The sequence below is a fragment of the Myiozetetes cayanensis genome, unplaced genomic scaffold (genome assembly GCF_022539395.1).
Source record: "Myiozetetes cayanensis isolate MyiCay16 unplaced genomic scaffold, myiCay2020 scf6-25, whole genome shotgun sequence".
NCBI lineage: Eukaryota > Metazoa > Chordata > Aves > Passeriformes > Tyrannidae > Myiozetetes > Myiozetetes cayanensis.
In genome coordinates this window covers 53,336,731-53,351,007 of record NW_026087853.1, presented here as the reverse complement: position 1 = coordinate 53,351,007, position 14,277 = coordinate 53,336,731, and the positions used below count along the sequence as shown (strand labels likewise).

The 14,277-nt window shown below is 39.2% G+C and overlaps 1 protein-coding gene across 7 annotated transcripts in view; it reads right to left on the bottom strand.

Moving 5' to 3' along the window:
• Window positions 1–3,380: 3,380 nt before the first annotated feature.
• Window positions 3,381–14,277, bottom strand: part of TEAD1 (TEA domain transcription factor 1) — a 157,843-nt gene continuing 146,946 nt past the window's right edge. For all 7 annotated transcript variants that reach the window (XM_050335493.1, XM_050335491.1, XM_050335495.1 and 4 more), the window contains 3 exons: window positions 11,060–11,200; window positions 9,942–10,094; window positions 3,381–9,248 (listed from right to left, as the gene is read on the bottom strand). In XM_050335493.1, coding sequence (XP_050191450.1) covers window positions 9,135–9,248; window positions 9,942–10,094; window positions 11,060–11,200 — 408 coding nt within the window. In that variant the 3' untranslated portion in view covers window positions 3,381–9,134. The remainder of the gene's footprint in view (window positions 9,249–9,941; window positions 10,095–11,059; window positions 11,201–14,277) is intronic.

Here is a 14,277-nt window from a genome sequence, read left to right as displayed (position 1 = left end):
TATATTTTATAGTGAAGCCGTAAGATTCTCTGCGCTGTGGAATGCTGTGATATATGTGCAATGGTGTTGAATCTAGTATTTCATTGCCTGAGACTGTTGTACGTGGGTTCAGGTCAAAACTAATGGAAAGGCCAAACATCATGAAGACACAGACATTCCCCCCTCCATCCCCTTCAGCTCATGTAGAGCTGCATCAAAAAGGAAATGTTCTTATATGGAACTGAAGGGAATAGTTATAAACTGAATGCCGTTCTTGTACATTTTGCCAAGTATAACGCTCCCTAGTTTGACATCACAGGTGAAAGGGTAAGAAAAGACAAGTATCTTTGAAAAAAATTAAATCTCTGATAACACTGCAGAGAACATCTGAGCTAAGCAGAAAGGAATTTTCAGAAGTCTGGAAAAAACCACTTATTCTTTGGGCTCTGCCAAGAGAGAAAGAAATGGAGAAGTATCTTTAAATATGCGTAACAAACTTACATGCTTGGGGCAGGAAAAATAATCAGTTTGTAGTTTGTTAACCCCCTGGCAAAGGCAGCTGCACATACATCTCAGTGCTCTGTTCAAACAGATAGTAAATCTGAAAGCTTCTGCCGTAATCTCCCTGTGCTGGAGGTCCAGAAAACAGAGCATTAAGATGCATTGCAAGGTAAGGATGAGTTGTGAGCTACTTCTCTCATTGAACTGTATAAGTAAGAGGAATGAAAAGGGATATATATACATATTAATCATGGCTCCTGCACTCTTTGCTCTGATGGCCCCAAACACAATCCTTCATGGGACATTATCAAAGTTAGGGGACAGCTATAATGCCTAAGGCTCCAAAACTCTTCTATAGAGACATCTCTCAAAGATGATAAAAGATGTTTGGAAGCAGATATATGAAAAAACATTTGTTTTCTTAGCTTTCTGCTCCAGTGTAGTAACATCAAGGCTACCTGTTTGTGCTCTTAGCTCTAGGAGTAGAATGAGGGGTATGGAAAGCAATATTTTTAAAATTCATCAAGCTCTAATGGACTCTGTGCATGCACCCAAACCCACACATCTATGGAAAGAAGGTGGCTTGAGAAATCACCAGTGCTGGGTCAATTGAGACCAGTCACTTGCACTCAAGTGTCTTTGCTCAGCTGATTGTTTCAGATTTTGTTCTGGCCATTACTCATGGTGCTCTTCCTTCCTCTTTTCCAATTGAAACCAAGCTGACAGCTCCTCATCTGTCAGGGCAGCTACAGGATGCTTTGCTGCTAAAGTTTCCAGGCTTTATCAACTCTCCCCAGTGAGGCACACAAGAATGGAGGCTTACAGCAGCCCTTTCCCTTAATCTTAAAGAGGATGTACCCCAACCTAGAAAGGGCTTACAATAAGCAATACAGGACAGAAGAAAAAAAAAAGGAAAAACAAACAAACAAACCACTCCCCCAAAACAAACAAAAAACCCACAACAAAAGCAGCAATTATATTTACTGACCTAGAAGGTGAATGTTTGTTTCGTTGTAACTTTTTTCTTAGTCTGAATTCTCCCTCCTTCCTTCTGATGAAATTTTATTGGTGATGTTGGTCTTCAAATAATCTTTTTTTCTCCCTTCTTCCTATTTTTTTCCTGTCCTCTGCTTTTGATTTTCTTTGAAAAGCAACACCCTGCTACTCGTTTCCTCACAGTCACTTGCTCTCTGGGTCTCTACAGTTTTCCTTTTCCTTCCACTCCTAGTACAGTGTCTCTACCCACTCCCCCCTGCCATTCCCACCTTCACCAGCTTTCTAACGTCTCCAGCAGAGCTCTAGCTCTCACAAAACATCAGCAATCACATAACAATTTGGAACCATTAACCAGTTAAGTGTCACACCTCTCTACAGGGCAGGTAATTATTTATGACTACTGCTTAAGCTGCCGCTGTTTGGGGTAACAGATTGTTCAGCTGTTTCTGCTCAAAGGGCCCCAGACAACAATAGTGAGGCTGCGAAAGGTCACGATTGGGATGAACAGCTAGAGCTGTGTGTGGGAACTATAGACATCTGCTAACACACTGCTTAGCTCTGAACCCTCCTTTTACTCCTGGGGTTTGTGAGCATTAAATGTGTTCTGGATTTGTAGTGTCCTATAAGCTGCATCTTAAAAAAAACCCCACATTAAAATCCACAGAAAAGTCCATGGATCACAAAGAGCTCATCCTTCTGTGCCTGGAGTAACTGGTCTGTCTTCTTTGTTCCCTGCCTGTGCAAACCAGGCTGGGCTTCCTCAGGGAGAGGCTGCTGCCTCTGCTGAAACCAGCTCATTAATAAACTAATGGTGTGACACTACATGGGGACTCCCAACCTGAAATGCTGCATGACTCTTCCCAAAGGTGGAAGATTTATGGTTCTACCCTAAATTAATTAAGAAGCAGAACCTTAAGAAGCAGGTTGCTTCTGAAACTGCTAACCCACTTCAAAGGGCTGAAGCCATATACTTAATGGGGAACAAAGAGGAGAAAACAGGGCCAAAACAGACCATATCTGTGTGTTGTTCTCAACCCATTCATCTTGCACGTGGGGGGTGCTCTGCTGGCATTTTAAAAATGGCAGTGCAACATCTGCCACCCAAAAGAATTGGGGAGTATGGGAGGGGCATGTGGTTTATTCAAAAGCCACTGCTCCCTTTTTGAAGCAGAGATGAGCCAGATGTACTAATTTTTTTCTCTCTGCCAATTTCTGGTTATTTTCCCATTGATTCCAGTTGATTCAGGATATCCCTCTTATTCTCTTACCCTTTCTCTATTTCTTCTTTTCCTAGCTAGGTGGTTACACTTCGTGAATGAGGGAGGCTATTTGATCCTCATCCTCTCATGCTACGGGTACAGCTGATAGTTGAGGGGCAAGTGGTTTAAGAAAAACAAGCAACCAGTTTCTTGAAAAGATGCCACCTTTTTAGGACCTCAGTTCCCGCAGAGTGTGACAGTTCCCACTGCCCTGGAAGACACACCTCAACCTTAGGTAATTACCTTTCTCCTCAATCAGTTCTAGTTGCCAAGTTAGTGATGTATTTGGAACCGTTTATTATGTAAGATTTTAAACAGATCATTCCTGCTTCCGGAATAAAGGGGCCTGGGTGGCTTTTCCCATTTTAACAGTGCAGTTTAACGGCTGTTTTGCAACCACTGTTTCTTTAGGAAAACACACAAGCTAGAGGAAGGATGATGGACTCCTTGTTGAACAGAACTTCCAGATGTGCCAGCCTTGAGTGCCACCCCTACAGGTTTTTGTAAACCCTACTGGATGTTCCTTTGTACCCTTAGGAAGGTACAGAGACATTGCTGCAAGTCAGGCCTTGTGTTATTTTCGAAAATAGTTCTGAAAGTTAAACCCAACATTAAAAACAGATCGATGTAAGAGATTAGGATAAATGCACAAAACACTTTCATTGTCTTTATTTTCAATCGATACTGTATGAATACAAAGTTTCTAGAAAGCTACAAAAATTCTACCACTTTATCAAGAAGGCATCAAAATGTGTCACTTTGCAAAGACATGAAAACACCTGCAGTAACCGACACAAAAATAGCATTTTTAGAGTGATGAAATAATTGCACTTAACTGTCATGGATATTAAAGTTATCACACATATGTACCGCAAAAGCTAGAATACATTTTTTTTTTTTACAAAGCACTTTATAAAAAAATTCTCTGCACACAAAACCTATAATTTTCATATTACTATCATACTAAAGATAAATTCACTTTAAAGCCAACACTTAAAACATTTTAAACAAAAAAAAAAGGTACCAGTACCTACACACAGACAATAACAAATACAAGAATACTGTACTGCCAAGAGGTTTGACTGAAACTCCTTTTGAAAGCTTCTGCAAATATGTTAAGAAAACATTGGAGAACATTCAGTTTTTTCCAAGAGCCTTCCCTCCCTGCCTAACCTAGAGGTACTTTATCATCAAAAGGCAAGTTCTACATCAAAAGTTACCAGCAGCAGTACAATATTAAAGTAACCACTGACCATATATGAATATGCTTAAGTCACAAACCCATTTTATACACATTACACAAATAAACATAAAGTGAGAATTCCATTAAGTCATTTACAAATGTGAACAAATGCACATGGCAAAAAAACCCCAAAACAAAACAAAAACCCAACCTGTTTTACATAAAATGTACTGAAGAATTAAAGGCTATTAAGGTTTTCAATGTTATAAAATTCTTTTGTCTTTTTTTTTTTTTCAGGCACATATTGTATTTTTTGTCTGCAGTCATGAGCCTGAATCAGAGGCCCATAAAACAAAACAAAACAAAACAAAAACATATATTCGGTAAGGAGGTAACAGGGATCCATCTCCTTTTAGTCAACTGAGTGCATTTAAGATTTAATATACACACTAAAACTAATGACATGATCTCAGCAAGAATGACCTGAAAAAGTTAAAAGATAAAGATGTTTGAAGTGTTTCTTGTACTTTGACTTATCCAGCCTTAATCTTTTTTAGGGGGCTAAACATCTTGTTATGAAAGGTAAGGCAGGGGGGAGAGATCATCCTGAGAAAAGTACAAAACTGGATTCTATTATACACATCTGCTGTGTGACTGGGCATGTGTATCAGTGTATTCATGGGTCAAAGAAAGGAGTTTCTCAGTATGACTGACTGAGTGCTCCAGGAAAACTCCAAGGGGAACTGCTTCAGGAAGTAAGTACACCCCAGGACTCGCAGTGGAAAAATAAATAGATATGGATTAGTACGTCAAATGCTGTATCTGCCCCAAAGTGGCCAGTTACTTACATTCAACATTAATGTACACCCTTCATTATTCCCAATAGCCCATCCCATGGAGGTCTAACAGAAGAAGCTACTGCCAAACTTACTGAGCTGTAGCTGCGGGAGAAAGTGAGAAATAGGCATTATGTCTGCAATTCCTTCAAAATAGTGGTGCAAGTACCTAAACAAAATCGGTCTAGAATTCAAGTAAATAAAACTACATTTGTTAGTAGTAATTTTTAACAGCCCCAAATGGTACCATTATTCTTATTTTAATGAGACAGAGGTGTAGTTTATCACAAGTATTGACTAGTACAGCTGCAATGTTTGGCAATAACTGAAAATGTTTTGCTCTGCTTATGGGGCTAAAGTGTCTTTGCCCTACTTCAGTCTCATTATGTTCAACAGGATTACATGTCTTATAGAGGTAAGTGAGATTTAGACCTTGAAGGAATAACAAAAATAATATTTTAGAGAAAGGGAACTTGAATTATCACAATATTTACCACACAGTGTCACAATATTTCTCTATATAAAAAGTTAATCTTAGTTTTCATCAAATATTTCAACAATCAAGTTAAAATTGTATTCACAACTATATACTCCCTCTGACAGCTTTTGGTTTTGCTGATATTTGTTCTTTCTAACATTGTTTTCTTAAGATCTTGCTCCTCTTCCCATCAATTTTAGTTGTAGTGTACAGTATGGCCCCCGTTCACAGAAGGTATCAAATACAGACACGTTATTAAGAGGAGCTAATTTTTTTTCCAAGACATCATCTGGGAGATAAACAAAACAACCCTGTGTTTTGAATCGTGCTGGCCAGAGTTTCTCTAACAGCACCTTCATCCACAATGCTCACACCCAACATTTCAATGCTTAAAAACACACAATTGCATTTTTCCTATAGCTGTTCTCAGTTCTCCATTTCCATCTCGGTTTATGCAGCTGACTTTCAGCACGCATGACTTTGTAAACAAAATCTTGTGTCTAAACAAAGAATCTTCACAGATACCGAAATATTATTAGAGGAGATCAGTGAAGTCATGTCTGTCCACTGAAATTCTGCAGTATATGGATCTCTCATTATGCAGATGTGTGACTGGATGAAGAGAATATAAACGTGAATATTTTCATTTTTATATCACAGACAAATCAGTTGCTGGTTTGCAATGCTGTCAGAAATGACAAACAGTAGATTATTCTTCAGCAGGCTGATCATTAGCAAAATCACTTTGCAATGAATGGTGCTCTTTTGTGAATGGAGGCCTGTAGATTCAACTTATTCCAATAAACCAAAGGCATTACGGTGATAACTAAATATTTTTGGTCTCTCTACAAATTGTCATTATTATGGCAGCACTTTTCTAAGCTGGAATTTCAAACCAAAGGCACTTTCATGCTAGAGTGCAGAAGAGTCACAATTAATTATTTGGTCATGAAATTTAAAAAGGCAGCATTTATTAATACAATTCACTTCTTCACGGAGAACTAAGAATCTGTAACCTTTCCTTTTGGTATAGGCATTTAACTGCGTAGGAATGGGACTGACTTGTACAGAGATGGTTGGTTTAGACCAAGCAGTCAAAGAGTAATATTTTTTCTGTGGGAAAAAATACAGATATTTAAAAATTGGAACCAATTAATAAAACAACATATAAAATTTATGTTAAGAGGCTAAAGGTTCTAATATAATGCTAAGGCACTGCATATTGTAATGCTTTGGCAGCTCTCAATTAAAAGGTTCCTACAAAAAGTAACAGTAACAAGATAAGTACTTCCAGCTTACAAAAGAGCTCACAGTTTACAGGCAGCCTGTTGGACTACACACCCCACACTCAACAGTTGAAGGATTAAGGCTTTTTAGAATTAACATATACAGGGTATGGATCATTTACAGAAGTGTAAAGAAAAGACGATGGAAGTAGTTTCCCTAATATTACGTATGTGAACACCAATAAACATTGTGACTGTTTATACCCTATAGTTATGGCATATGTAGTGTGCCAGCCTCTATTAAAAAAAACCTGTACCTGGTTTTGCAAATTGACTTACATACTTTATATGCCTTAAAGAGTTTGCTTGTTATTAAACAAACAACAAAAAAATAAAAATAAAAATAAAAAAAATCACCAAACCCACAATTCAAACCCTAAACAAAATACAACTTTAGAACAAAAAAACAAAGTAGTTTTTGACTTGTAACACCAAGTGCTTAGAATAAAGGGCTACCGTTAGGCTGTTACAATGCAGTGCTTTTCCTGATGTGACTGTTAGTGTTAAAAATGAGCATTAAAAGAGACCTTACCATGGACATATTTCTCTGTTCAGTTCGCAGAATATAAACTGAAAGATCATCAGCCCTAATATCCACAAGCAGGTAACAGCTAGACATCACAGCAATCAGTCACCTACCAGAGTCAGATCAGAGGTGGGCGGAGGAATTAAAGCAGTTGCCCTTCCCCTCGGTGGTGTTTGCATCGTTCTCTAACCCAAGGCCTCACCAGTGCTGAGTCTGAACCTGGTCTGACGCAGACATACAGTGACCCCCTACCTCATCTAGGCTCTGCTCTAGTCTAGAGAATTCAACAATGGGCAATTCTAACAGAAACTACTACGCAGGCATATAATATTAAAAAAACCCACCAACCTTCTTTTTTGAAGACTGCAGCACTGTGCCTGCAAGTAAATTCTACACTTAAATAGTGTGAGTGCAGTTTGCTAAAGGGCAGGGAGGAGGGACCTGCTAAATGTTAACTTCTTTGATTCAGGACTGCAAAAGAGTTTCCCAAGAACCCTCTTTGCTGATAGCTCATGACTGATCTCTAAGGTGGCTTGTGCTTGGTCGGGCAGCCCTCAGCCTTTCAGACAAAGGTTTCACATGAGAATCCGCTGCTGGCCCAGCACCTGCCCAAACAACTGCTTAGGCAATGGAGGGGCTGCAGCAGGAGAGAAGAAACAGAGCAATATTCTCTGATGTGACCAGGAGGAATGAGACTACTGCTCTCACATGTGCTACCTCAGACAATCACTCACACCCACATCCATGGTTCAAATCCTTACAGTATTAAAATATCTCCAGCTGTACTTCACTTCCTGGAGTCTTCCCTGAATATATCAGAAGGATGAATACTACCACATCTGGATGCAAAAGGACAGCAGACCCCACGTGGTATGTATGTGTTTGTTTTGTATAAAGGTCTTTGCCAGTCAGAACTGGAGAGACAACTGGGAGAGGTGTAAGAGCACCATAATTGAGAGGAAAAGGAGAAAAAAAAAAATCTCCACTTTCCAATCTTCTTTGCCTGATTGTTGGTTGTGATTTTCTAGCATCTCATAGATATTAAAGCTGTTGATCCTTTCAGAGTTGTACATATTCTTCTTTCAAACACGTTAGTGTTTTGCTTTCTATTTACGAATTACTCGATGCTGTTGCAATGTCAGTTGTTTCCGTTCATCTGTTCATTTCAGAGTTGCAAGTTTTTTGCTCAACTTCTTAGAAAACATAGTTGTCCATATAAAATATAACTGCACACACAAGACTACATATAATGCAAGTCTAAATCTTCAGTATTTACCTACTTATTGCAAAATGAGCCATCTTTTTCATTAAATAATCAAATTTTCATATTAGTACAATACAACTTTATACTCTTTTAAAATACACTAGATATGTTAGGGGTAAGGGATGATGTTTTCCTTCTCTGCAATACCTGTTTGAAAGTTTAATGGATTAGAAGATTAGTTTTAGCGTTGAGAAAAAAATACAAAATTTGCCTAATTTTAGGACCTGTCTGTTTCTATCAGGCATTTCTTAAGGCTATATTTTTCATTTGGTTTCAAACAGAAAAATGTTTCATTTTAAAAAATAATTTAGTGAATTACATTCGTCCATATCTTCCACCCTAATTAGTTACAAAGATAATTCTATAAAGATTATTAACTTTGTGTACTCATTTACAGTTATAGCTAAAGATTCATTTCAATTTCACTTGCATTGTAAAACAAGTATTTCATGTTGGAAAAAAACCCAAAATAAATTCTTATAAACGCTGTCAGTTTTTCCCCATGGCAAATGCTCTGTCATACATTTTTCTATCAGAATTAAAAATAGGCCTCCTCAGACAGAGGCATTAGGTTCTTAAATACAGTCTTCCCAAAGAACTGTGGTTTACAAATTTGAAGAACACTTAGTTCTAGAAATAATTTTTACAACTGTACCAGAATTTCACAGCTACAATTATATATGAACACATTAAAAATGACTTCACTAAAACAGGATTTAGAAAAATGTGGGTGAAAGTTGGGCCAGAGGCACTGCCACTTAGTGTTGAGGTTTACAGTCTGTGTTTTGATAAAGAAGTGAAATGAAGTGTATGTATAAATAACTGCTCAGTCCTTTACAAGCCTGTAGATGTGATGCTGTGCTCCATGTTCGCTGTTCGAGACTTCGAATACACAAGCCATGCAGAGCAGGGTTTCTTGTGTATCCCTGTTTGTTACCACCTGTTTGGGGGAAGGAAGAGGGACACAGGACATTACCCGCTTGGGAACACCAGGGCTGAGACAAGAAATGACCCTCATCACCTTGTGTTCTCTTGCCAAAGGGAGCTGGGCATGGAGAACATGACCTTGTGCTTGCAGCCCCACATCTCCCTGTGCTACCAGCCCTCAATCCTGAGCAAATCCTCAGCTTGGCTGAGGTGCCACTGCACTGAAAGCAAACTGGGTAATAACTGATGAAACCAGCTTAAGGGACACTACACCGACCATTCTTTGTGCTTTAGATCACCTGTTGGGCCTTAACTGCCTGTTTTCCCCTCCCAAGAACTAATTAGCCCCACTGACATTTGTGGTATTGTAGCCGAGTCTCAGTAAGAACACGTGGGGTGGTTCAAAGTTACTGCCTCAGGCTCCCTACAGACACTAGACTTGTATGGAAAAAAAAATAGAGAAGTAAGCTGAATTTGTGGAAAATAACAAAGATGTTTGTTCATGTTCACAGCCAGCTGAGCCTTTTCATCCCAGCGTCTACGGAGCCCAATTCCAAGAGTATTATTCTGAAGTCAGTGGGATGGCTTGTCTAGTAAGCAACATGACTAAGGGATCTGCAGACTGATTCTCAACTTTACAAGCTAAGCAAGACATACAAAGCCTGAGAATATTTTAGAAATGGAAAAGTAAGAAGTGAGCCCTTACCAATAAAATTGTAAAGTTTTCCAACACACTGTTCATCATGTATTTCTCTGGTAAATGTTTCAGCTTGTGTATGAAGTTGATCATATATTCACACATTGGAGAGCGATTTATCCTGTACACGAATCGGCCATTCTCGAACCTTGCATATTCAGTCTAAAAAATAAGAAAGAACATTTAGAAAGTGACCACTAAATCTGTTTTTTCCTTTCTTTGTGTAGACAGAAAAAAGAGAAAGTGGCTCAGACACACACACACACCTACTTGCTGACTCCCTGCCTGAGCTATGCAGTGCCTTGCTAAAAATTCAAGGGCCCTTAATTATGAAACATTACAGTATCACAATTTGTTCCTCTAACCTGTGAATTGACAAACTGAACACATGAGGATTACAGAATGGAAAGTCGAAGTTGAGTAAAAATGAATTAAGCAGAAAACTTAGTGGTAAGATGATTTTACAGGAGTTTTGAGCCACCTGTCTGCAAAGAGAACAGCAAAAATAAGCTTATATTTATGCTTATGTATACACATACAAACATTGATATATTATTGCATGATTTAGTAGGCAGTTTATGAACTACAGAAAGATGCAAGACAACAGTTAGAAGAAAACCAGGCTGACTTAGGTTGCAGGGGCTCATAAAGGGCTGAAGGAGGGAAAGGCTGTGACTCTTGGACTCCAGCTGCTCAGCTAGCAATTGCTCAGATGAGTTACTTAGTGGCTTTTGGGGATTTTTGGCTTTCTCTAAGCTTGGAATAATGGAAATGGTTAAAACCTTTTTTATGGTCACCATGGTTAGAAAACATATTTTATGTAAGAAGGACATGATCAGTGACCAGGACATCTATAAAGGCTCAACCTACAGCTCTAGGCTAAAATTCCTATAAAAAAACTGTATTGCAGATAACAGATGTGGGTGTGGGGCTTATTACCACTCACACATGGGTTAAAATGAACCCAAATACTGCTGGGAATAAAAGTCTTCTTTCAGGAAGGATTAGAGGAAGGAAGGAAGGAAGGAAACGCCAGGTAAGATCACGTAAAGACAAGAGAGAGGAAAGCCCAAGTAAAATAAAAGGGAACCAGAGCATCATCCCACAAATCCCATCACAACACCCACCTCTACTTTTTCTACTACTTGCTTTCCAAATGAGCAGACTTTGGTGGAACAGGTGATTGTCATGTTTTCTGAGCTCTCATACTGACTAGTGACTCCGTAAAATGCTCCTGTATCATCCTGGATGTTGCAGTTTAAGTCAGCCTGTTGGAAAAAAGGGATAGATGGTGAAAATTTTATTTTTCTTTTGATGATGTCGGTAGCATAAGCTGTCATCAGTTCACTGTTCTTTTCAGAAATAAGAGGGGCAGTTTTGTGGTGACCAGCAACAGTGGAAAATGTCTGTCAGGGAAGTACTTGCCTAACTGTTGCAGCAAAACCATAGGAAAGCACCAGTTTATTAAAATTTTACATAATAAAAGATGACCCAGTATTTCTCTGGGCTACAGGTGATGTTCTTGTCTGGCAGATAGCTGATGGAAAACCCTGAAGCTCCAGAGCCAACCCCTCTGGAGGGAACCCGCATTGCAGTCTCAAATCCAACCGAGCCACCCTACTCTGGAGAGGCCATAGCTCACTTTCTCCTTTTCCTTTCTTAAAGCAACAAAATCCTCATGGCAAAGGGAGACAGCTGCACAACACAGGATCGATCTCTGATAAGACTGTCAGGCCATATGGCATTGATTCAGCAAAATACTTGACTTCAGGGAGCCGTGTGACGCAACTCGCCGGCTGCACGTGCGCCATTTGCGTAGAGCCGTGCCTGCCCACCAATAAATGCTGCTGGGAGTGTTTGCTTTCCTTCAGCATTTCTCTGCAGCCTCAGTAACTATCCAGCTGCCTTTGATATCTAGCAACGGAGACCGAGACTTGCAGGATCAAGTGAGGAACAGCGCTACCTTTAACTATTTACACCCAAATCCAAGTCCTGTGCATAGCGGGATTAATTTGGCTACAAAGCAATCACACAGGTCACCTCCTGAATCTGGCCTCCCCAGGCCTGCAGCAGCGCTGAAGCTGTTCTGCCACTGTGCTCTTTGACATCATCAATCCATTTTCAAAAGTCCTCTACTTAAAAGTGTGCTAATGTGGATACAGGCGGAGTCCAGGGATATGCACAGCTGGATTTGTTGATTCAGGCATTAGCTCTGCTGACATCTTTGGTGCCCAAGGAAAGAGCGTCCAGGGTTTTCTTTTTATGTGGAAATAGCTGATCAGCTACTGCAGTGTGACAGCTAAGAACTGCCTGAATTTTTAAGTTACTCTGATATGAGCATTTTACCAGGGAAGTACACTTTTGCGACTGTTTCACTTGCAAGTCTTGCTCTTCTTGGTTTTGTTGCTAATATAGAAATGGAACACAAAATACTTGACAGATACCTTCGTGTCTACCTTGAAACTTTTTAAAAAACCAGTTTACAGGTATGTTTATATATGCCCCATCCCTGGAATTGTTCAAGGCCAGGTTGGATGAAGCTTTGAGCAACCTGGTCTAGTGGAAGGTGTCCCTGCCCAGGGCAGGGGGGTTGGAACTAGATGATCTCTGAGGTTTCTTCTGACCCAAACCATTCTATGATTCTAGTGTGGAGCATTCAGTATAGCTCAGGTCATTTGTAACTGCTATTTAATTTTTAACTTGGCAACGGCTCATTAATTCTACTCAGTGTCTGCAGCCCTTATTTGTGGTACAGTGTTCTGAGGCAATATGCTGATAATAGCACATACTGAGGTAGTTTGTGGTACACAGAAGACACAGGTCTAAGATTACTTGGGGCTGGCTTTGTAAATTAATCAGTGGAGCAGTCTCCTGAGGTTTACACACAGTAACACAAACAGCCCTATAGTCACGTATTTTGCATAACAGAAAGAAATCCTATCGCTGCTACACCTTGTTTCCTGCACCTGCTTTGCGTGAGGTCAGCAGTTAATGTTTAATGTCCGTCTAAAGCAGTGCTTTCACAGCGAGCTGTAAAAAATTGTTCTGAGTTGATTGTAAATAAACAATTTGCCATCACAGCTGGCTTGCAATTGAAACATGACAAACATCTAAACACGACAAACTGTAGCATCCACAAGCCACACCACAGCTGCTCCACCGGAATTTCTGAAGAATAGGGATTTCTGCTGAAAAAACTGCACTGTTGTAATTAATAATAATAATAACAGGAGTAATCTCTTAAAATGGGGCTATTCCTGCTGCTACCACAATTACAGTTGTACTAGCAAAACATTTTCTCTTTTTTTTTTTCCCTTTCAGATATGAGCAAAATATTTAAGAAATCATAACTAAACCACTCTTCACAATTTCATGTTGTCAAGAGTCAATCACATAGACCTTACATTTCAAGCTGCAGTAACAACTGTTTATAGAATTAAAAAATAATAATATTTTATCTCTGCCTTCTGATTTCGAAGCCCACTGAAAAAAATATCTTGTTGTATTTACATGCTGACATTTAACCTGGAAAAGTAACATATGTGGCCATCTGGTATCCTGTTTACTCCCACAGCTCTTCCAGCTCTTGCTGAAATCACCAGGAGGCCTGTGTACACAAAACATGCAGGCTGGGGCCCTGATGTTTGAATGAAGAACACTTGAAACTATCTCTCAATTGTCATGATTTACTCTTATGCAATCACAACATCGTTGCAATAGTCCCATGATGATAATATAGATGTGTATTACCTTTATCTACTTATTTGCTCTTCAGTTTTTCTTTTGAATCTAACACACAGTAAAGGTGTTTTCAAGGACAGAATGTTGTTAGCAACAGTTTTCATTGTCAACTAATTACAGATTGCTGAGAGCTGAAGCTTTAAGACTCTTCAGAAAAGTCTAACACTAACATAAAAAAAATTATAGGAGTTGGCAAGCAAATACTCTTAAATGAAGGCTTCACCAAAGCCTCTTTTAGTACTGAAACAATTTTGTCTATTCTTACATACTAAAGCAAATCTTTCCCTCAGTTTGGGTTCAAACTTTCTCACTAGAGTCTGAGCACATAAGCACTAGGCAGGAGTGTGTATCATTGTGAAGAGGGGATTGTCACACCAAGGCAATCTTCTGGAGCAGGTGTAGAAAGCTTTGTTCCATGCTGAATACCATTAGAAAGGAAGAAAAAACTGTCATTGCTGGTAAAATACAAACCTTTGGTTAAAAACTGATGGCAAAGGACTTAATTATATTGATATGTCTTAAATAGTAAGGAGTTCATCTAAACATATCCATCTGAAAGCTGAATTATATTTCTTGAACTGATGAAAGAAATTATGAGCCCCCT